Raw genomic sequence first — 21,173 nt, 5'->3', positions numbered from 1 at the left:
CCAAGGAGTCAGGCACAGCGGGGAGGAGGGCTCCCCTCCCTTCCCACAGCTCCCACCCTTCCCACACTGCACTTTCCAAGAGTGCAGACGCGGCAGCTGGCCTCCCAGGACCCGCCCCACCCTGGAGGTCTGCGCTGAGCCCCTTCGCCAAATGAGGCAAGACTTCTCCTGAGCCTGGGGTCTCAGGGCAAACTCCTGAGGTCGCCTCTCCTAAATCCGAGGCATTCCCAACAGATCTGGAAGATTCATTGTCTCTGGATGGATTTTTCCTCCTCTCAAGCTTCGCAGTGGAAATGATATGAAGCAGGGGCGGGGCAGTGACGGAGCTGCTAGAGCAGGGTAGACAGGCGTGGGCGTGAGCTTGGCTCGGTCACTGACCAGCTGGGCAGCCCTGGGGAAGTCCTTTAGTGTCTCGGAGCCTCAGTTTTCTCATCTGTGAGATGGGGTTTGTGATATCCAACTCATTAAAGAGATTGAACGAGATCATGTGTGTAAATGAGATATGTACGCCACAAAGTGCTGCGAACATGTAAAGTGGGTGAGAGATGAAGCAGTGTTCACCAAGGCTTCTGCTGGGCTGGGTGATTGCGTGTTTTTCAGCCATTTATTATTCAGCAAATTTTTGTTGACTATCAAGTATGTGCCAGACACTGTATTAGTGTTTTTGACAAGCTTAAGTGGATAGTGTTTATGAAACTACAGAACATAAACCTTCTAGTTTATCTTCTAGTTCAGGATTTCCCAAATGCCAGCCCCAAGACCTATGCTAAGCTTCTTACATCCAAATACTGGGAAATAGAAAATACGGATCCCGGATTCTGTAGTCTGGGATCTCTCTCTCCTTCACCTCACCTGTGTCTGTGTGCATGTGTAGCTGTGTGGTTTCGGAGCCACTGAGACCCAGAGATGGCAAATGCTCTCAGGGGATAGCATGTCCCATGCCAGGGGCTTCGGGCATGCGCCGATTATCTTTTCCAGAGGGGCAGGAACAGCCCAGCCATGGTCTCAGGACTCCTCCTAAAGGTTTGACCCATAGGAATGTGTCGGCAGATTGCCCAGAATATAGAGTCCGAAGGCCTTCTAATTCTATATTTTGTCACTTAATGGCTCTGTCATTTAGTGCCTGCATAATTTTTAGCAAGTCACTTGCTTTCTGAAGCCTCAATTTCCTCATCTGTAACATGCGGATATTGATGTCTGTCTTGCTGTGGTATTTTCATGTGAGCATACCTTGAAAACTGCAGGCCGGGTGCGGTAGCTCACGCCTGTAATCGCACCACTTTGGGAAGCCGAGGCGGGCGGATCACGAGGTCAGGAGTTCAGGATCAGCCTGGTCTACAGAGTGAAACCCCATCTCTACTAAAAATGCAAAAATTAGCTGGGTGTGGTAGCATGCACCTGTAGTCCCAGCTACTCGGGAGGCTGAGGTGGGAGAATCATTTGAACTCGGGAGGTGGAGGTTGCAGTGAGCCGAGACCACGCCTTTGCACTCTAGCCTGGGTGAAAACTGCAAAGCTCCAATTTTTAACTCCAGTGAAAGCCAGAACCAGACTGAGTTTTCAAAGGAGAAACCCTTCAGGCTGAATTTTCTTCCACTTCTTCCAAGTGCAGCTGTATCTAATATTGAAAGATAATCTCCATGGAGGAGCCCCCATCCCGCCCAAAGGTTTCTCATACTCAGTCTTTGGGCGACACCTGCTGGCCATGGCAGGTACTGTGACCTCCTCTAGCTAAACAACTCTGCGGAGAAAACTTGCCCATCTCCTTAGACATTCACAGCCACGCTGCAGGGTTGGTGTTCTGTTCCCACTTCCACAGATCAAAAAGGTGAGACTTGGTCCTCCCAGCTCATGAGAAGTGCAGTGAATCTCTGACTCCAGGTTCTTGGCTCCATCTCATCCCTTCTTCTTGCTCTTAGGCTGGGCGGAGTGGGGAGTCATTTCCTCCCGGGCAGAGGAGATCTCCCACCCCCCAAATCATTCTGAAGTAGGTACTGGGATTTGGGGCAAGGCCAGGGTTGGAGCCTAGGACAGGCCTGGTCAAGAAAGACTCATCCTTGTGTCAACAACCCCACCAGGCAGACCACCACATCCAGTTCCCCATCTGCAGAGCAACTAGACCAATGGCAGGGGCTTCAGTGATAAAAATTCACTCTGAGGAGGCAGAGAGATGCCATTTGGTCAGGCTGTGTGGTGAGGAGCTGGGGACAGGCTACCCACTGAGCCTGTTGCCTCTGTGCCCACTGTGCGGGGAAGTGGCTAGCCTGAAATCTGGCGTGTGGCTTGGGGGAAGCGGGTGCCCCGGCCAAGGAACTTCTCAGTCAGGAGGCAAAAAGTATTGTGATTGAGAAAGAGGATTTGGCCTCATCCTTGAGAGATGCACACAAAATGATCAATGGATGAAATTATGTAACACAAGAAATTTGCTTCAGAAAAATTCATGGTGATGGGAGGGGAGCATAGATGAAACAAAAAACTGGCCATGAGTCAACTCTTGTAGCATCTGGGAAATGAGTGCATAATAATTCGTTATACTATTCTCCCCACTTTTGTATATTCTTGAAATTTTCCATGTTCAAACTTTAAAAAATGTAACAGCAGTAACACTACCACCACCACCAAAGTCAATACATAGAATGATGAGTTTGAAATTAGACTGCCTTGAGCATCTGACGCTGCGTGAATTGGACAACTTAGTTAATTTCTCTATGTCTCAGTTTCACTGTCTGTAAAATGGGGATGATAATAATCATACCAGTCTTATAGGGTTGTTTTGAGATTATGCATCTGGAGTAATTAGCATAGTGCTGGGCCCACAGCAAGTGCTCAATTATAATCATTGTTATTAGTAGGAGTCCAGGGCTCTGATTATGATTTGCCAAAAGAAGAAGCTACTTTGGCTGATGCAGACAAACAATTAGCCAGCCAGTTCAGCTCAGAGTTTGGACCGATGAGTCTTTGAGGACACAGCTCTGAACTGCCATGTGCCGGATATGTGGGTGTCTCAGATGGGTAGACACACCATAGAGTCAGGCTTTCCTGAGCCCCTGCAGGGAGGCCTTTTCCCTGCCTCTCTGCATATTCTTCCCATTGCTCAAGCCCAACTCACATCCTACCTTGGTTTTTACTGACCACTCCTTTCTCTGAGCTTAAGCAGCTCTCTTCACAGACTCATCGAACCCCTTGCCCTAGGTGAGACTGTAAAGATCATCCAACCCAGCCACATCATCATAGCTTCATTCGACAAACAGTCATCAAAGACCTGCCTTGGGTACTGAGGATGGAGTGGTGAACAAGGTGGGCAAGAGACTGAAGGCAACAGGGCCTGGAAGGGAGGTAAACACCACTTAGCTGAGCGCAGGCCAGGCGGTCAGGAGCCCTGGACCTAAGCCCTGACTCTGCCATGTGACCTGGGACGCCCTTCACCTGCCAGCCACTGTTTCCTAGGCACTTGTAGGAGATGCTCCCCAGGTCCCTTCACACTCTGACCTGCTGACTCTGAGCATGTAGGCTTCCCTGTGTTGCTCTTTAAACATCTTCTACTCCACTGGAATGCAAGCTTCCTGAGGGCAGGGACTCTGTGCTAGACTTTCCAGGGATCGGGGAACTCCTTGCACAGGGGCTGGGCACAGACTTGCCAAAAGAATGAGTAAACCAACAAAATGTACTTCCTTTAGGCCAGGTGTGGACCAGAAACAGTGAAAGAACAGAGTTTTTAACCAGGAGAAGTGGGAAATGGATCCCCCAAAACCTCATACTGTACCACTTGGAGATTGACAATGCCCACCAGCGTGTTAAAGCCTGCAGTAAAAAACAAAAACAAAAACAACTCCCACAAAAACCTATTTACCTTTGATTATTCCACTGTTTTCCAAACCTATTTGACCATAGATCAGTTTTTGCACCTTACCTATTACCTTCTCATGAAACACTTGTGAAATGCTATGTTAGATCTTTTTCTGTTTTCTGCTGGATTTATTAAAAATAAGGTCAAGTTTGGTAAAGATGCTAGGTTTCAATGTCACTGTGGCCTGAAATGGGAACCTTATTGCTGCATTCTTAGCTGAGCTCTGCCACCCTCACTGGGGCTGGGCTAGGACCTTAGATGACATTTTTGAGTCACCCATTGTGTAAGTAAATGCCATTTGACCCAGGCAACACCCCATTTCCCAACTTTCACCAAATGATGAATGGGATCATGTTTTCTCTCAAATACTCCACATCAGGATTACAGGCCAAGGAGGCCAGTTCAGTAGAAGTTCGTGGGATAGTGGTCCAGAGTGATTGGCATGTCAGCCCAGGAAATCCAACAAAACATTGGACAACAGTAAGAGAAGATCAGCTACCTACTGAGGGGGTGATGGCGCTGGACTGGAGCTGCTCAGACCTCATCCGGATTCATGAGTCTATTCTGTTTTAAGAGAGATTTTTTTTCTTTTATGAGACAGAATCTGTCACCCAGTCTGGAGTACAGTGGTACAATCACAGCTCACTAACATCCTCAGCCTCCCAGGCTCAGAAGATCCTCCCACCTCAACCTCCCGAGTAGCTGGGACTACAGGCATGCACCACCGTGCCTGGCTACTTTTAAATGTTTTTGTACAGATGGGTCTCCATGTGTTGTCCAGGCTGGTCTTGAATTCCTGGGCTCAAGTGACCCTCTCACCTCAGCCTCTCGAAGTGCTGGGATTACAGGCATGAGCCACCATGCCCGGACGAGATATTGCTAAAGTTGAATATAAGCAAAGAGGGAAACCAGAATAGGGAAAGGTCTAGAAATTATGTCAGAAAAGAAAAAAGATACGTAGCCTGGCAAAAGGAAGGTGTGGGGGCCTGCGGTAGCAGTTCTTGAATATTTGAATAGCTGTCATTTGGTCCAGATTGGGCACATCTTTTGAACTCCAGAAGGCTAAGGCAGATTTGGGCTTGATAAAGAAAAGCATGTGTACATGACTGTGGACAATGAAATTAGATAAACTTCTGTGTGGGGAGCAAGCCCCTTTTCCCTGGCAGCATTTGAGAGACTGAGTTGACACCTGTTGGGTCAGTGTAGAAAGCCAGTGGGTATGAGATGGGGCCAGGTGAGCTGAGCTCTAAGGCACTGCCCCCTCTCAGATTCTGTAACTGAGGGGCCAACATTCCCCGTGGTCTCCAGGCAATGTCTTTGTTCAGCCTCACTGTCCCAAATTGCAGCCCACTCACCACTGGGGCACCCCAGGAGCCGTGGCTTTGGCCTCCAGCAGGTGGAATTTCTGGGCCACACATTTCTCCTGCTCAGAGTGGCTGGAGGACTTGCTAGTGTTTTGTAGCAACTCCTGGACTTTGCGGAGGGTCTCGGTCCACAACGCTGGTGGCCAGTCACAGTGACAGGAGGGATGCTGCCCTGCAGAGAGACCGTGGAAGGCGTTACGGCAGCACCAAGTTGTCTCCCATCCTGAGATCCTCCAGCGCATGGACTGGCAAGTCCAGCCTGTGGTGAAATGGGCAGACTTTCTAGGAAGAGAACTTTCATCATCTAAGTCAAGGTCACCACCATGGGCCTGGGCCTTGACTTTCTCTTCTCTGGGGAGGAAAATCTCTCCAAGGGGGGGCTTCTGTGTGAACAGCACTGTACAAATACATGATTGACATACAGACTTAAGACCTCTGAGGCAAGGGGGGAGCCCTGACCAGAATCCAGAGAACCTGGTCCCCAGCCACAGTGTAACCCAAGGAAAGTTCCTGGGACGGATTCAGGTTTTGCAGGGCTGGAAGCTTAGACCATTAAGGGCTGGAAGCTTAGGCCTCTCTAACGAAAACAATACACAATTATGAATACAAAATTAGATACAAATATGATTATTAATTTAGAAAGATAAAAAGAAATTGCAACAAGTTACAAATCTTGAAAAAACTGACAAACGCCATCATGAAATCCAGACAGATAACATAATATTTGCATTAACTAACTGACACACCTCAAAAATGCTTTCTAAATTAAAAAAATTTTTTTACATTACTTCTGCTCACAGCTTTACATAAGCTGGCTTTTGGCTCCATGCATTTCAAACCTTGTCTTTCCTATGCTACACACACATCTCTGATGCAGGCACCTGAGGCCACAGTTATACTGTGATACAACTTCTGGCTCTGCAACTTCATGTCACAAAGCGCAGTGAGCTGGCCCAGTCGGTGGTAGGAGTGTTCCTGCAAGCCGTTCCCTATCCTGGAAGTACGTGCATGGCCTGTGAACCATATAAATACATTCCACCAATCCCAAGCCAGAGTCAGATCCCCCAAAATGTTCACCAGACCCACTGAGAAGCCAGAGCGGAAAAGGGTAGCAGCCGTGATTGACAGTGGTTAAACTCTATTATTCTACAATGTTTTCATATCTGACCATGTGAACACATTACTAGGGCCCTAAAGGAACCTGAAGGTTGAGCTGTGTAAGTGTCATGGTATTAAGCATCCCAAATATGCCTCTGGGACTCCTCTGACTTTGTGTCTTCATCTATATAATGATCAAAACAATTCTGGCATATGTATCCAGATCCTTTTTGGTGAGAATCAGAAATGGACGAAAACATAAACCTAGAACCTCTGGAACCTAGAGGCGCTGCCTACAAGGTCAAGATGACAACTGTGAAGACCACAGTGATGCGGGCTGAGCAGGAACTGCTGAGACTTCTTTGGTTTTACGGGTCAGCACTCCTGCGGGATCTAATGTCCTGCCAAATGCTCACTCTTAGAGACGAGAAACTCCAATACGAGAACTTTCAAGCTTAAGGCTTTGATCCTAGTTAAGGGACATCTCTCTGGAAGGCATGGCATGTGAGGCTGTAATCAGATATCTGCTACCTTATAAGAATGAGCCCATCTGGTCATTAAATCAACACTTACTGAGTGTACCCCTAGAGCCAGGAGGCACCAGGCTAGGGCCTGCAGGTACAAATCGAAAGGGTCAGAGCCCAGTGTCTAGAAGAGGAGACAAGTCAGACACGTGCATAAATAGCCACAATTCTAGACAAAGGGATGAGACCCATGGGCCTCAAGTAGATGTCTGAGGCAGTGGGAGACCAGAGGAGGCCTGGTCAGGGAAAACTGGGGGTGCCTGACCAGGCCCTGCTGAATGGGAAGCCTTAAACAGGTGAAAAAGGGGGGCACTGGGTACTTGAGAAAGGTGAAGGTTTTCCACTGTAGAAGACACTTTCATAAAATTTGATAAGCACATTTGTGAGTGACACACAGGCCAGAAGAACTGCCGGAAGACTTGGGAAGCCAGCAAGTTTAGCTCTGCTCATTGCACTTTCTTTTTTTTCCTATCTCTTAGTTTCTATACCTTCCACCCCACTGCTCCCCAGAGAGAAATGTGACAATGAGCTTCAGCTCTGTCGAATCCGGACTACATGGAACTTCTCTGGGTTGGCTTCTCAACTGATTTCAGAGTTGTGAGCTGAGAAAGAACAGCAGGAGAGAGGCCACAGTTATTCAGGGGACTCCTGCCTTGCTGGGGGCTTCCACAGCCCCTGACCAACCATCCTGGTGTCACTGCTGAGACAGCAGCCTGAACAAGGGCAATGGGACCCCAGAGACTGCATCTGTACAGTTGGAGCCCCAGGGCTGTAGACCCTTTGCTCCAGTGATCTTAGAGCCATAATATTATCATCCAAAATGATGAGAGAGTAAGTGGCAAGCATACCTAGACATCTTCTGAGCCCAGCAGACAGAATTTTGGTTTAAGGAGAACCTGGGTAGTTTAATGGCACATACTATTTTTTATATATAGGCATCACAGTCTATGAATTGTAATGATTCATCTCAAGAAGATGGTATTTTAGATGTATGTGTATATATTTGAAGCCAAAACTGTTTATTTTGTGTAATTTTTTTGTTCCTATTAGTTTCTGAATATCTGTGCATAAAAGCTTCTGTTTCTCTGCCTGCACACATTTGTGGGTACACACTATACACCTATGTGGGGTAGGAGGGGGGAATGTGCATATTTGTTTGCATTTACCTTGTGTTTGGTCCTAGGAAGGGATCTTGGTGATCATTCCAGCCCAGCTCTTTCACCTCACTGGTGAAGAAACTGAGGTCCAGAAAGGCAAGGTGACTTGTCACAGATCACACAGCTGGCTATGGAGACAGAGGTGACACAAGAACCTAGGATTTCTGATTTGTAGATGAGGATTCTTTCTATAATATTAAAATCAATTATAAATTTTGGGGAGGGAAGCAGGGAGATCCTTGTTTTTTCCTCCCCCAACTGATAAGTAAGTACTAAGAAGGTCAATCTTGAATTAGCTATGTAATACCAAAAGTTAAGTTTTTCACACAGACCTGGTTCCGTATTGATTCCTTTTATGAAAATCCTGTTTATACTCAAGTTGTCAAAGAATTCCAGAAGGCATATGAAGCCATTGTTAAAATAATTATATGCCTTTGTTTTTGAAGAAAAGTATCCAAAATATATAAGCTTATTGTTTGAGTTAAACAATAAAAACATCTGCTGTTTCTCAGGATGGCTCTAGTCTTAATATAACATGGCAAAATAATACCCCCTAAATATCCATGATTAACCTGAATTGGAGAGGGCTCAGCTCCCAGTGACTTCATATAGCTGCTTCAACTGGCATTGTTTAAAAAAAACAAAAACAAAAGCACAAAACCAAAATATAGACAGATCATCACCCAGCATTCTGATGCAAGAAAATATTAAAACTGATCACTGCTTTTAAATGGGTAGTGTGTCCCTACTAGAAAGGAATCCCATGAATTTGAGGCTTAAAAAAATGGAGCATATGCATAGGTGCCAATGCAGAATTTCTGGATTGGGTTCAAATCACATTTAAGCACAGGTGTGCCTGTCATTAGGTGTTTATGTTTACCTGTACACATGAATGTTTGCCTGGGCAACTGTGTTTGTTCTCACTCTGGCATGAATATATTTGTGTGTGGGTGTGAAGTTTTCCATATAATTTTGGGAACTGTCCCTTCTATCAAAATAAAATATAGCCCCTCTAAAATGTCAGCTGGGGAGGGGACTGTCAGGGTTTAAGGTGGGCATGGGGTAGAACACGCCGCCTGACTCTCTTCCCCGGCGTTTCATTTTTCCCTTGGGATTTCCTGGCATGCTGGCTTGCCCACCCCTAATACAACTCCTGTCGAAGAGGAGACTTCTAAATACATCTGAGCCAACCTGTCATTTTCAAAGACATTTCCCTAGGTACTAAGGAAGAACAAAATCAATGGGAAACACAAAAAGCATGAGGCCTGACCTGCCTGTTTTTCAGGTCCTTCTTTTGTTAGCCATCTCTCCAGGCTCTTCCAGCCTCAACGTGCGCCTTCCGTGTTTCTGCAGCCCCTTTCCTGGATTCCCAGCTCCTTGGCTCTGGCTTTGTCACAGCATGGAAGGCACAATATCATCCCAACATTCCCCCAGTGGAGCTGTTCCCTCCTCCTAGTTCCCACAGGTCAAGGTCCTTGTGAGCAAAGCTGTTCCCATTCATGGTAGTTACCTGTGCTCACTATGTGTCAGCCATGGGGCTTGTCTTATTTAATCCTCGCTATGACTTTCCAAGGCAGATGCTGGGGATGTCCCCATTCCACTGGTAAGGAAACTGCAGCTTGGCACACATACATTTCCCAGGCACACAGCTGGCAAGTGGCAGAGCTGGGCTGAGGACTCATCTCCTGCTGTTTCCAAAGCCAGGCTCTTAACCATGACATTAGAAAGCTTCCTTTTGCCAGAGGGGGGTCCCCAGGTCTGCTCTCCCCAACTGACCACCCGTTTATTTCCACATATATGTCTCCTCCCGGGACAGCCAGACTGCAGTCACCGGCACAATGAATGACCTCGCCCTTCGGGTAACACACATGTTGTGGTTCTTTAAAGCCCCCTGTGTGTAACTAGCATAAAGCCTCCTACACTCAGGTTGTAGGAGGTACTTGGGGTGGATGCAAAGAAGAGGGTCCACTGCTACTTCCAGCGTGTGGGGCACGGAGCAGCTGTGCTGATACCCCAGGCACACTCAGATTCCCTCCCAGCAGACAGCAGCCCCTTTCATCCTGTCTGCCTTAGCGGTTTATTTTAGGCATGGCCTGACCAGGTGCTCTGGGTCAATAGGCTTAGTTTTAAATAACTGGATTCCTCTCAATGACCGTTCCCTTTAGAAGGGAGGGGGCATGGTAGAAGAATAAGCCAGCAGGCTGAGGGCGGTGAGAGATGGGAGCTAAGACAGAAGACTGGAAACGTGAGGGCTCTGTCACTCCCTGCATGACCTCGGGCAGGCTCATGGCTTCCCCACTCTGGGCCTCAGTTTCCTTATCTGTAAAGCAGAAGATTGGTCTGGGTCATCTCAAACACCCCCTGCAGTCTGTCCCCCCGTCTCTGTTCTATGCCTGTGTTTCCAGATGACAAAACACCTCCTGCAAATTGTTTCAGGGTGGTGGTTTTGCATGAGGAGCTGAGCCACCGAGGGATGCTGCAGCTTATAGAGCAAGCTCTGCTCTGGAGTCGGGAGGCCTGGGTTCTAGTCTTGCTTCTGATACAACCTTGGTGGCCTTGAACAAGCTAAGCCCCGATTTTCTCACCCGTTTAAAGGATGAACCTTGAAAACATTATGCTGAGTGAAGTAAGCCAAGCACAAAAGGATACATACTTCATGATCTCACTTATGAGGTACCTAGAATAAGCAACTTCATAGAGACAAAGTAGAATAGTGGTTGCCAGGAGCTGGGGGAGGGGAGGGGAAGGGGGAGTTATTATTTAATGGGTGCAGGATTCTGTTTGGGATGATGAAAGAGTTTTGGAAATGGTAAGTGATGATGGTTGCACATCGTGAATGTATTTAATGCCACAGAATAGTACACTTCAAATGGTTAAAATGGTAAATTTTATGTTATGTACATTTTAACATATAAAAAACACACTTTTCAAAATTTGGTTAAAATTTCTAGGGATATTTTGGCAAAACCTGGGAGTGAGGAGTCCCAATTCTCCCATGTGAACTTAGGCCGCACATTTCGAGGAAGTAAATTTTCTTCCTCTGGCAAATGCAGCTAGCCAGTGGACCCCTTCTCTCCCTCCAAACTTCGCACTCCACACCTTAGAGTCTGCCCAGGTACAGCCCAATTGTCAGGGCATACTCAAAGCAGCTTCCATGACCCTGCAAAGGGAGCTACAGTCCTGGCTCATAGGCCATTCTCAGGGATACCTGGATCCCTTCTCTGGGTTCTATGTATCCTCTTATTTTGGAATTAAGACGAAAGGAGGGCTTTCCAACCATATTGACCTTTTACAGCAGACCTGGCTCAGCCACGCCTGAGTCCCCAGTGCCCAAGCCAGTGCCTGACACAGCAGGTGCTCAACATTCATTTGGTCACTGAGAAGACGCCCTCACTCCAGTCCTATTCTATGCCAACTTCATAAAGATGAGTGTAAGGAATAAGCCAATTTCTGCCAGGCAGGAAAGCTATAGGGGTGGGTAGGTGAGGACAAAGGAGGAAGATACACAGTAGAGTAGACATTAAACTGCTCATTGTGAATAACCGTTTAAATAGTCACAATGTGCCAAGTGCTGAAGAAAATTCGAACAGAGTGCCAGGGGGTGGCTGGACTCATCTGGGGTTCTCCGGAGGGCAGGCTTGCGGAAGTCACAAGGGGTTGGAAGGGCAGCTATGAACTTTGGGGTGGGGAGTAGCACCAGACAGCACTGAAAAGCCTGGGATTCTACCCAGAGCGTCCATGCTCCTCCCGGGGAGGGAGGGGGGGCCGGGTAAGCTGAGTCCGAAAGAGGCAGGAAGCTCGTGTCCCGGGTGACTTAGGCCAGTAGAAACCGGGCGTCCTTGGCTGAAGCATGGCAGGCTCTTGGCACATGGATGACACACGCCTGTCTGCGACCACAGGCTCCAAGCCGGTGGGTGACAGGGACCCCTCGCCTCTCAGACAGCGGAGCCGGGTCGGGGCGGTCTGGCCTGGGCCGCCGCTCCTGTTCCTGGGCTTGTGGGGCTGGGGTCCGTCTGGGCTCCGGGCTCGCGCGGCGCTCACCACCCGGGGTGCCGCGGGGGGGCGGGGAGAGCGGCCGCCTAGCCCAGCCCCGCGGATGACAGGAGCCGGGGAGCCGAGGAGGGAGGAGCCGCCGCCGCAGCCGAGCGCTGGGCTGAGGAGCAGAGAGAGCGGGGCGCGGAGTGCGGGCGGCTGGGAGCGCGCTGAGCGGGGGAGAGGCGCTGCCGCACGGCCGGCCACAGGACCACCTCCCCGGAGAATAGGGCCTCTTTATGGCATGTGGCTGGTAACTTTCCTCCTGCTCCTGGACTCTTTACACAAAGGTGAGACCTGCGCGGGCGGCTGGGCGGCGGAGGCGGCGGGGCCAGGGTGGCGCGGCTGGCGGCGAGGCGGGGTGCCCGGCGGGCTCCAGGTGCGTGGGGGGACCGACGGGGGTGCAAGGCCCCGGGTGGGGCGCAGCGGGGCGGGGCAGGCACCCTGACAGGGGCCGAGTGAGAGTCAGCCCCCGACCGCTCCGCCAGCCACCCGCGTCTGCCGTTTTGGGGCGCGCCCGTAGGGGTGGTGGCGAAGGAGCCCCTCATCTCCCTGCTCCCTGCACGGCGGCAGTTCTGCCCTGGACCCCTCCCCCAGCCCCTTGCCCTCTTCCTGCGGCTTGGTGGCACTGGGACCCCGGAGTGCCCTCCGAGTCGAGGGGTCCTCAGGCCGTGGCTCTTGACCTAGGAGTCCTCGCTTATTCAGGCCTCGGACTCGGCGGCTGATTCCTCCGCTATGTCCGTGCGCCCCTCTCCCGCCGCGGACCCCATCCCTGGCGCGAATGTTGGCGCACCGCATGGCGCTTATCCGCGCATTGGCTGGAGGCAGGGTGGGGATAGTGAGAGTCCCGAGAGCTGGAGGTCCCTCGGATAGCAAGTTTGTTCTCCAAACCCAGAGGTCACCCTCCCCCGGCCCTACCCCACCCCTCTGCCCCGGCTCTAGCCCCGGCTTGGTGCGCCACCGTGGCCACCTCGGGCAGCGCGCCCCAAGGTGCGAGATTCTCCGCTTCCGCGCCTGGCCAGTTGGACCTGGGGACAAGTCTTCAGGCTGGGGGGCGTGTCCCTCTTCCCGGAGAGAGGGGGTTGCTAGGGGTGGGTCCAGGTGTCCGGCATGTCCAGACCTGCGGCTGGGGCGCTGCGTACCTGATCCGCGAGGCAGCCGGGATCGGGAGGTTGGAAGAGGGCAGACATTTCCGACTGAAGCCACCTGGGCACTGAGTCGGGACCAGGCAGGCGCAGGTAGTCTGGGTTCCAGGCTATCGCAGAGGACGTGCCCCCGGGCGCGCAGATGGCGGGAGATGAGGCGGCCGAACTCCGCGCCCTTGCGCGGTGGAGCACACACGCTCCAACAAGCTCAGCGTCACCTGTTCAGCCCTCTAACTTTTCTCCTTCTCGCCCCGGGGCGGCTTCTCTCTCCCTTTGCCCTGGCTGTTGCCCTGGCCGGGTGGCAACTCTTAACCCCAAGGCGATGAGGAAGGGCACTCCAGTGGAGGGTTGCCACCCGGGGAGGGGTCCAACCCTGCCCTGCCGGTGCTCCAGGGGTCCGGAGTCTGCAGGCTGCCGGAGCCCACTGCGATACATCGTGGGTTGGGGGAAAGAGGATAACCCTTATTTGTAGATACTGCCGGGTCAAAGCCAGACTCAAGGCCCAGATACTGCTGGCATTTACTAGGCGATCGGATTGCGGGACAAGGAAGGGTGGCCTCAAAAATCGTGGACAAAGTAGTTGAGTTTCTCAGGCCCAGTGGGGTCCCCCGGGTTACACACCAAGGCTGGTCTCTGCTGTTTAACCCCTTGCCGCCCGCATCGCACTCCTTCATCCTACCTTAGCAGAGCAAGAAGCCTGCCTCCTGTTCAAGCCCCACCCCCGAACCCCAGTCTCCCTCTCCCCAGGTTCTTCCTGCCTCCCTCCGCCCCCCCCCCCCCCCGCAGGCTGGCTCGGCTCGCAGCTTTAATTACATTAATATTAAAAATACATAAGGTGAGGAGCGGCTTTCTCTCTCGATAGTTCTCTCTCCAACCCCCATCCCCTTTCGCAATTTGTCAGGCGAGAAAGCACAGGCCGAAGCCGCTGCCACACTCTAGCCCGGCTTTGTCCCCAACTCCCCCATGCCTCCACAACACTCTCTGGAGACATCTTCCAGGACAGCCCATTCCCGGAGAGTGCAGGAGGCCCCTCAGCAAATACCTGAAGGACACTCCCCTCCCCCTTCCAGGAGCCTGGCATTAATAAATGAAGCCGAGCTATCTGATAGGGCGGGAGCAGATGGGGTTGGGGGTGGAGAAAGGCCCAGAAGGCAACAGGACAGCCAAGGGGCAAAATCTTGTCCAACTCGAGATGGAAGTTGCCAGTGGCCTTGGACCTGTAGGCGGGCTGGAGATGCCAGTTGTGGCGGCTCCTCCGTGGCCTTTGGGTCTGCAGAGCCCGGTGCCCCTGCGATTCAGAGGCTCCAGCGTCTGTCTGTTGGGCGCCAGGGCGCCTCGCCAGACAGGCCTTTCTTTTCCTTGGTGCCTTAATTGGGTCTTAGGTGCCAGGCTGGTCCCCGGGGCCTGTTCTGCTTGGGGTGGCGTGGTAGGGGGTGGCAGAGGCGGCTTGGGGGAAGATGTGATGCGGAGACAGCAAGAAAGATGGGGTTTGGAGTATTTTCTCTCCCGTTGCCAGTCACCCCCGCGGCACCAAGGAAAATGTAAATGTGAATGTTCGAGCCTGTTACAGAAAACAATATCCTCTTGCAATAATTTGTACGTCCATCTGTGAGGAGCGGGAGGAGGCAGGGAGAGAGAGAAGAAAACAGGATGAGATGGAGCATCCTTTGGATGGAATTAAGCAGTTATTGAATGTGTTTTAAGCTTCTGTCATTTCCATTTGTCTCAAAATACCTTTTTTTTTATGATGCCTGAGCTCAGACTGATTCCCCAGAACTAAACTGGGAAGGTGTTTTAATCATCGGTTATCGAGTCTCCAATAACTGCCTTATTATTGCCAAAACAAATCCAGGTTTAGGCAGCCCGATGAACCCCGGCGAGGCGCTCTCCGTTGTTCCATCCAGCGTGCCAGCATCTGTGTTGCCTGCATTTGCATTTTTACTGTGTAAAAGAACAAGCTTCCCCGGCACTAAAATTCCTGTTTTCTAAAAGCCAAAATAATGGATTGCATTGATTTTTTCATTTCCCACCCCAACTTCTCCGATGGGGACTCATGGTTCTTCTCTCTTGGGAAGACCAAATTAAAAGCCTTCGTCAGGCCATTAAGAAAATCTCCAACATTCTGTTCAGTGTCTAATTAAAAAAAGGTGGGGGGGGGGGCAATGGAGAAATGTGTTTTTAAAATCTTGAAATGGCAAACGCAACTTAGGGGAGGCAGGCGAAGGGCCAGTGAATACTGGGGAGGGGCTGAGTGGCAGAGAGACCCCGGTTGCTAGAATAACATGAGGGAGATTGGCAGGGCCATGATGCCTGACAAGCCTTTCCGACGCTTCGTTTTTCTGGGCATCAAAGCCAGCTGCCTTTAATATATTTCTGCAGTAGAATGGGGAGCTAATTAGAAACAAAAAGCAAGTAAGCAGTGGACCCAAAGGCAGCGCTTAAGTTGAACAGATCCCGGGGGACTGGACAGAGAGGCTTAGTTTTCTTAGGATGAGGATCAGAGAGGATGTGAGCAAGCAGACAGGGCTTTGGCCCAGGGAGAGCTTGGTAGGGAAGCAGGCCCCAAACAGGCTGGCTAGGAGCCCCCAGACACAGGGCCAAGGTCTGTCCAGAGCACCCCATGGGCTGTTAGCCTATGACAGAGGGATGCAGACCTCAAGCCTTCCTGACCTTCTCTGTGTCTTAGAGAAGACACATCCTTGCCACTTGCCACTTGCTTGGTACCCTGCTCTGGCTGGTGAAGGATGATTTAATTGTAGATGAAGAGAGGGGAGGGCAGATGCTCAGAGAGTTTTTCTGCAGGGATACGAGTTCCAGGCTGCGAGCTTCTTCCCTCCTCCGTGATCTTGGAGGAGTTGTTTTCTGGGGGACCTCTGAAGTAGTCAAGAGAAGATCCCCTAGTTCCTGAAGCACTTTCTCAGCTCCCAGCCCAGTCAATTCTAGCGGGTACCCAGGTGCATGAATAGGGTGAGCTACAGGCAGCAGCGATGGCAGGGTGCCAGGAACCCAAGGGCACACCCCAGATTTGCATATAATCTGCATATGGATTTGCATGCTCACCTAGCCAGGCCAAAAGCTGTGCCCTCTGTGAGTAGCATCTTGACCTCAACCTCAGTAGTAGCCAGTCATTGGCTTCCTCCTTGCATGGAAGGGGGTGGGGCAGGAGCTGGGAGAAGGACTGGTGTTGGTAATGCTTCTGTCTCCTAGATTTTGTTGCCTCCATATGTGCCTCCAGTGCTCAGCACTGGCTTCACCATCTGGCAAGGCAGCCCCAGAGCTCCCACCACCCCTATCCAAGGACAGACAGTGGCACTGGGGATATTGGGGTAGGATGGGTAGCAATGGGCCAAGACACCGTAAGGTAGACCAAACTTGGGATGTGGGTTGCTCCTCTCATGGTGCAGGAAGAAGAGGGTGAAGAGAGGGGCAAACTAGCTATAGAAATCCAGGGCCCGCATTAGCTTCCTGGGGTGCACCCCTAGAATGCAGGGAGCTAGGTGCCTAGGGCTGCCATCAGCAGGTAGTGAGGTAGTTGCTGATGGCATGGGGGTGTGAAGTGAGGCAGAATGCTCTTTCACCCTCCTGGTTTGTCACCACCTAGCCTGGGAGGTGGTCGTGGCTTCAGAGAGATGAAAGATATAGCACCAGCTTCTCATTCCACCTCCCCTAGGGCAGCTTCAGGTATGTGGGTTGGTTATGGCGGGGCAGAGGGAGGACAGGCACTACGGTCACTGAGGGAAGGGCGTGTCAAGAGCCTGGAGTGATGCTTGAGGAGTGAGCACTTCAGGAGAGCTGAGTGGCCCCTCCCAGCAAGCCAGCTGGGATGCTGCAGTGGGAGTGTGGCCTCGGGAATGGTTTTGTCTGCATTTCCAGGGCCCTGAGAGGATACTACTATGGCAGGTGCAGCTCCAAAGCCTTCCCAGATTATTTTTCTGCACATCCACTGATCCAGAAGGGGCCTGGCCCACCAGAGCCCACAGAGGTTTCCAAGGGATGTGGTGTGGAGGCCTAAGGGGTGAGGTGGAGCCTCAGGGGATGGATAGAGGTAGAGAGGGGGAGGGCCAGAGGGCAGAGCTTCAACCAGAGCTTTTATTCATTATCCAATTTCATATATTGGAGTAGAATGAAAAATAAGAAAGGTTGCAACCCACTGGTGTGGTAGAAATTTGGAGTCAAGGCAAATCTTTCATTCACATCCTGGCTCTGCACTTACTGGCCATGTGACTTTGGGCCTCTCTGAGCCCCACTTTCTCCAGCTATGAAATGAGATTAAAGAAGATAATGCATATCAAGTAGCCAGAACATAGTTAGTGCTCAATAAACATTAGACCTCTACTTTTTCCTCTGCATTGCCTCTACCTTCCTCTCCCTGCCCCTTCTCCAGAATGCATCATCAGATCCTTCCCTAAGCAGTTGAATTAATCAGCCACATTTTTGGCCAAGCCAGTTGGCTTAGACTTTATAACAATAAGAAAGACAGAGTAGTGGCCAGGACAGGGGACGTCAACTCCTTCCATCCGTCACCTAGCTGGATAGCATGTAGGACTCCACATGGCTGAGGCCATGTGGTCACCTGAGTGCCCCTGGGGTGCCCAGCACACTTCCTTCCCCTGGCCATCAGTGGAAATGAAGAGGGCTGAGGTTGGCTCCAGACTTGGATTTGAGTTGAGGTAAAGGCTGGTCTCATATCTGCCAAAGGAAGGCTGGGGTTGGTTGTTAAATCTCTACCACGGTTGGCCAGAGTAAGAACTATTCTGGAGTTCATGCTATAAAGCCTGTGTAAGCACTCCTCACAAAGTGAGGGAGCCCTCATAACTGTTGCTGGATGTATTTCTGTGTCTCTCCCTGCTGAGATGAACCTCTATTTTTCAGGCAGTTTTGCATGTAGAGAACACTCTTGGCAGCCTGTGACCTTGGGACTGCTCTTCCTTCCATGACCTAGTCTGTCACAGGGAAGCAGCATGTAACCCAGAGGTCAAGTGCTGCCTATGGCAGGCCATGGCCTGTGGGATCCTACATGTTGGGGAGGCTGTGGGCTCCACAGCCTGTGTGCCTTGTTAAACAGATGTTTGTCCTGTGGTGCTTTAGCGTGAACAGCATTAGCCTTGGGGACCATCCATGCCACTCCAGCTGCTACTGCCCTCATTCGTTCAGCTGCCCTGCCCCACTCCCTGTGCCCTGTCTCTACATGATGCTTGCACTAACAGTTTCCAAGGTCACCATCTTCATTAACAACAATTATTCAAATGCTAGTTAGTTGCATATCCATTAAACTGATTCTAAAGAGATGCATGTGTGTTTGCACGTGCATGTGTGTATGTGTGTCTGTGTGTTGGAAAGAACATTATCCATGGACCTAAAAAACAAAGCTCAGCCTGTCTTACCTGGGCAAGTTGCCTAATGGTTCATGTGCCTTTATTTCGTAATCTGTAAAATGGGCAAAATTACCCCCATCCTGGCTATCCTACAGAGCAGTTGTTACTGTATATGTGCATAAATAAGAATACGAGGCATAAAAATGTACATCATATGACAGTGCTTTGTATACGGAATGAGGCAACATATGAACACACACATGTAAAAACCACAGCAAACCCGTTTTAGCCTTATAAATGCTCTGCTGAAATGTGAGGCATAATTACTGTCATTTCATCATACAGGGACGATGAAGGTCTCACAGCTGTTTGTGGCTGTCTCCCCCTCCGTGGGCCCCAACATATGGAGAATTTTCCTAGCTTTGCTTTTCAGCATCATGGGGAACAGCTGATGAGGCACAGCCAGGCCGGCAATAGTCTTCCTGGAGCAAACTTGGCAGATCCCTTGTGGCCCCAGTGGCAGTGGGAGTGGGAAGAAGCCTACCTCTGCTCCCTCCTCCCATTCCCCTCCAAGGTTCTTAGATGCAAGTGTAGTCCATAGTCCTCCGGACCAACTCCCCCAAAGGGACATTCTCCCTGCAGGGAATCCACAGTCTTTTGTGGGAAGAGCAGTAGGCACAGTCCCATCTTATGTGACCTCATTTAAGGTCACAGTATTCACTGGAATCTCTGAAAACTCTGCCGAGTCAAGACTGGTGGACACCCTGCTACTAGGGTGACCCTCCCGCAGTCGTGGGGTATGAGAGAGGATAGGACCCCTGCATTGGGGGTGGGAGAGGGAGATTCAGGTGATCACCTTGGGTAAAAGTCTTGCAGGGTTGGAAGGCATCTTTAAGGCTGTGGAATCTGTCCCCTAATCAGAGGCTGACTCCCTCTGCAGCTTTCCCACCCAGTGTCTTTTTCTCTCTGCACTAGCACTTCCTACAACAGGGACTCCTTCCTTGCAAGGCAGCCCATTCCTGGCCACACAGCTCTGACTATTACAGAGCTCATCCTTAGAATGAGTCAAACCCTGTCGTGGTCTTGGACCTTCTACTCACTGGTCCTGATGTCACCGCTTGGACCACATAGAGCAAGGCAAAGCCCTCTTCCACTTGACAGCCCTGCGACTGTGATAGGCAGATGTCCTGTCCATCTGAGGTCCCTCCTCTGGACATGCAGCATCCCTAGTTGCTCTGATACACCCTCGAATGACATCGTTTCGGTGCTTCATGGTGCTCCTGAGTTCCACAATGGCTAGTTTTCTGACAGCAGGGTGGCCAGAACTGAGAGAACACTGGAGACAGCACTGTAGCCCCAGCTGGGATGCTGGTGAGCTGTGTCCCTGGGGTAGATGACTCCACCTCTCTAGGCCTTGTGAATGGAGGAGATTGGAAAAAATAATCTCTTAAGTCCCTCAAGCATTAACAATCTAAATCTAGGATTCTATGGGGACAACTGTGCTGTCTGAGCCGACTCCCTGGAAAGAAATTTTGGCCATAAGGGACCTTCCTTTGACAGGCCCTGTCTAGAAAGGGCTGGAAGATTAAAGAGTCTGTCCGACAGTCAGCTGTTGCTCATAACTTCTCCTGGAGCTGATGGCACAGGGCCTTGGAGGTTGAAGGATAGCTGCATCTCCACTGGACCTCGCAGGTTTCTGGTTGCTGGTCACAGAAACCATGTTTGTGCTAAGAATCTTAAAAACAAACACCAAAACCACCCATGTTTCTGATGGACACAGGGAGGACACTTGAGCTGTGCTTTGCATGGGGATTGGAAATGGGGAGCATTTTTTGGTCATCTCAATGACTAGGGTGGGGAGCTGCTGGCGTTTAGTTGGGGGAGGGATGGAATGTCTAATGACAGGGAGATTCCCAGGTAATTCTGAATTATCATACCCCAATTGCTCTCTTTTGTCAGAAAATCCCCCTACAGTGTGCTCACACCATGGGGATGGTCTGAATCTAGCCTGTCATGTGCCTGCTGAGCCACACATCCTGGCATAAAGATGTGAAATGCAGCTCTGCCACTACGAACTGTGCAACACCAAGAAATTATTTGACTTAAGAGCCTGTCTTCTTATCTGTAAAATGGAGTCTTGAGCAGTAGCTACATCCAAGGGCTGTTGTAAGAATTAAATGTGCAATAATGCAAGAAAAAGGCTTCCCACCACGCCTGGCACAAAACAAATACTACAAAGAAATGATGGGGCTGGGCATGGTGGCTCACGCCTGTAATCCCCGCAGTTTGGGAGGCCGAGGCAGGTGGATCACTTGAGGTCAGGAGTTTGAGACCAGCTTGGCCACCATGGCGAAACCCCATCTCTACTAAAAATACAAAAATTAGCCAGGCGTGGTGGTGCACGCCTGTAATCCCAGCTACTCAGGAGACTGAGGCAGGAGAATCGCTCAAACCTGGGAGGTGGAGGTTGCAGTGAGCCAAGATGGTGCCACTGTACTCCAGCCTGGGTGACAGAACGAGACTCCGTCTCAAAACAACAACAACAATAACAACAAAAACAAAACAACAACAACAAAACAAACCAAAAAAAACAAAAGATGGCACCGTGATGGGGAAGGTAGTGGTGGAGCAGGTGTGCCAGATTGGGTGGACATCACAGGCAGAGAGCATGGGACTTGGCCCGCTGCTTCCT

The 21,173-nt window shown here is 50.7% G+C and overlaps 1 protein-coding gene across 4 annotated transcripts in view; it reads left to right on the top strand.

The window, feature by feature from the left end:
* The first annotated feature begins 10,969 nt into the window (after positions 1-10,969).
* Positions 10,970-21,173, top strand: part of DSCAML1 (DS cell adhesion molecule like 1) — a 368,891-nt gene continuing 358,687 nt past the window's right edge. The window contains exon 1 of one of the 4 annotated variants that reach the window (XM_063693558.1): positions 10,970-11,899. Coding sequence is in view for 1 of the 4 variants with exons in the window: in XM_004052204.5 (XP_004052252.5) it covers positions 12,086-12,311 (226 nt within the window). In the remaining 3 variants the exon portion in view is untranslated. Of the gene's footprint in view, positions 11,900-11,937; positions 12,312-21,173 lie in introns of those variants that run through there. The other 3 variants (XM_063693559.1, XM_004052204.5, XM_063693557.1) reach the window with 3 other exon arrangements.

The sequence above is a fragment of the Gorilla gorilla genome, chromosome 9 (genome assembly GCF_029281585.2).
Source record: "Gorilla gorilla gorilla isolate KB3781 chromosome 9, NHGRI_mGorGor1-v2.1_pri, whole genome shotgun sequence".
Classification (NCBI taxonomy): domain Eukaryota; kingdom Metazoa; phylum Chordata; class Mammalia; order Primates; family Hominidae; genus Gorilla; species Gorilla gorilla.
This window is presented reverse-complemented; position numbering and strand designations above follow the sequence as displayed.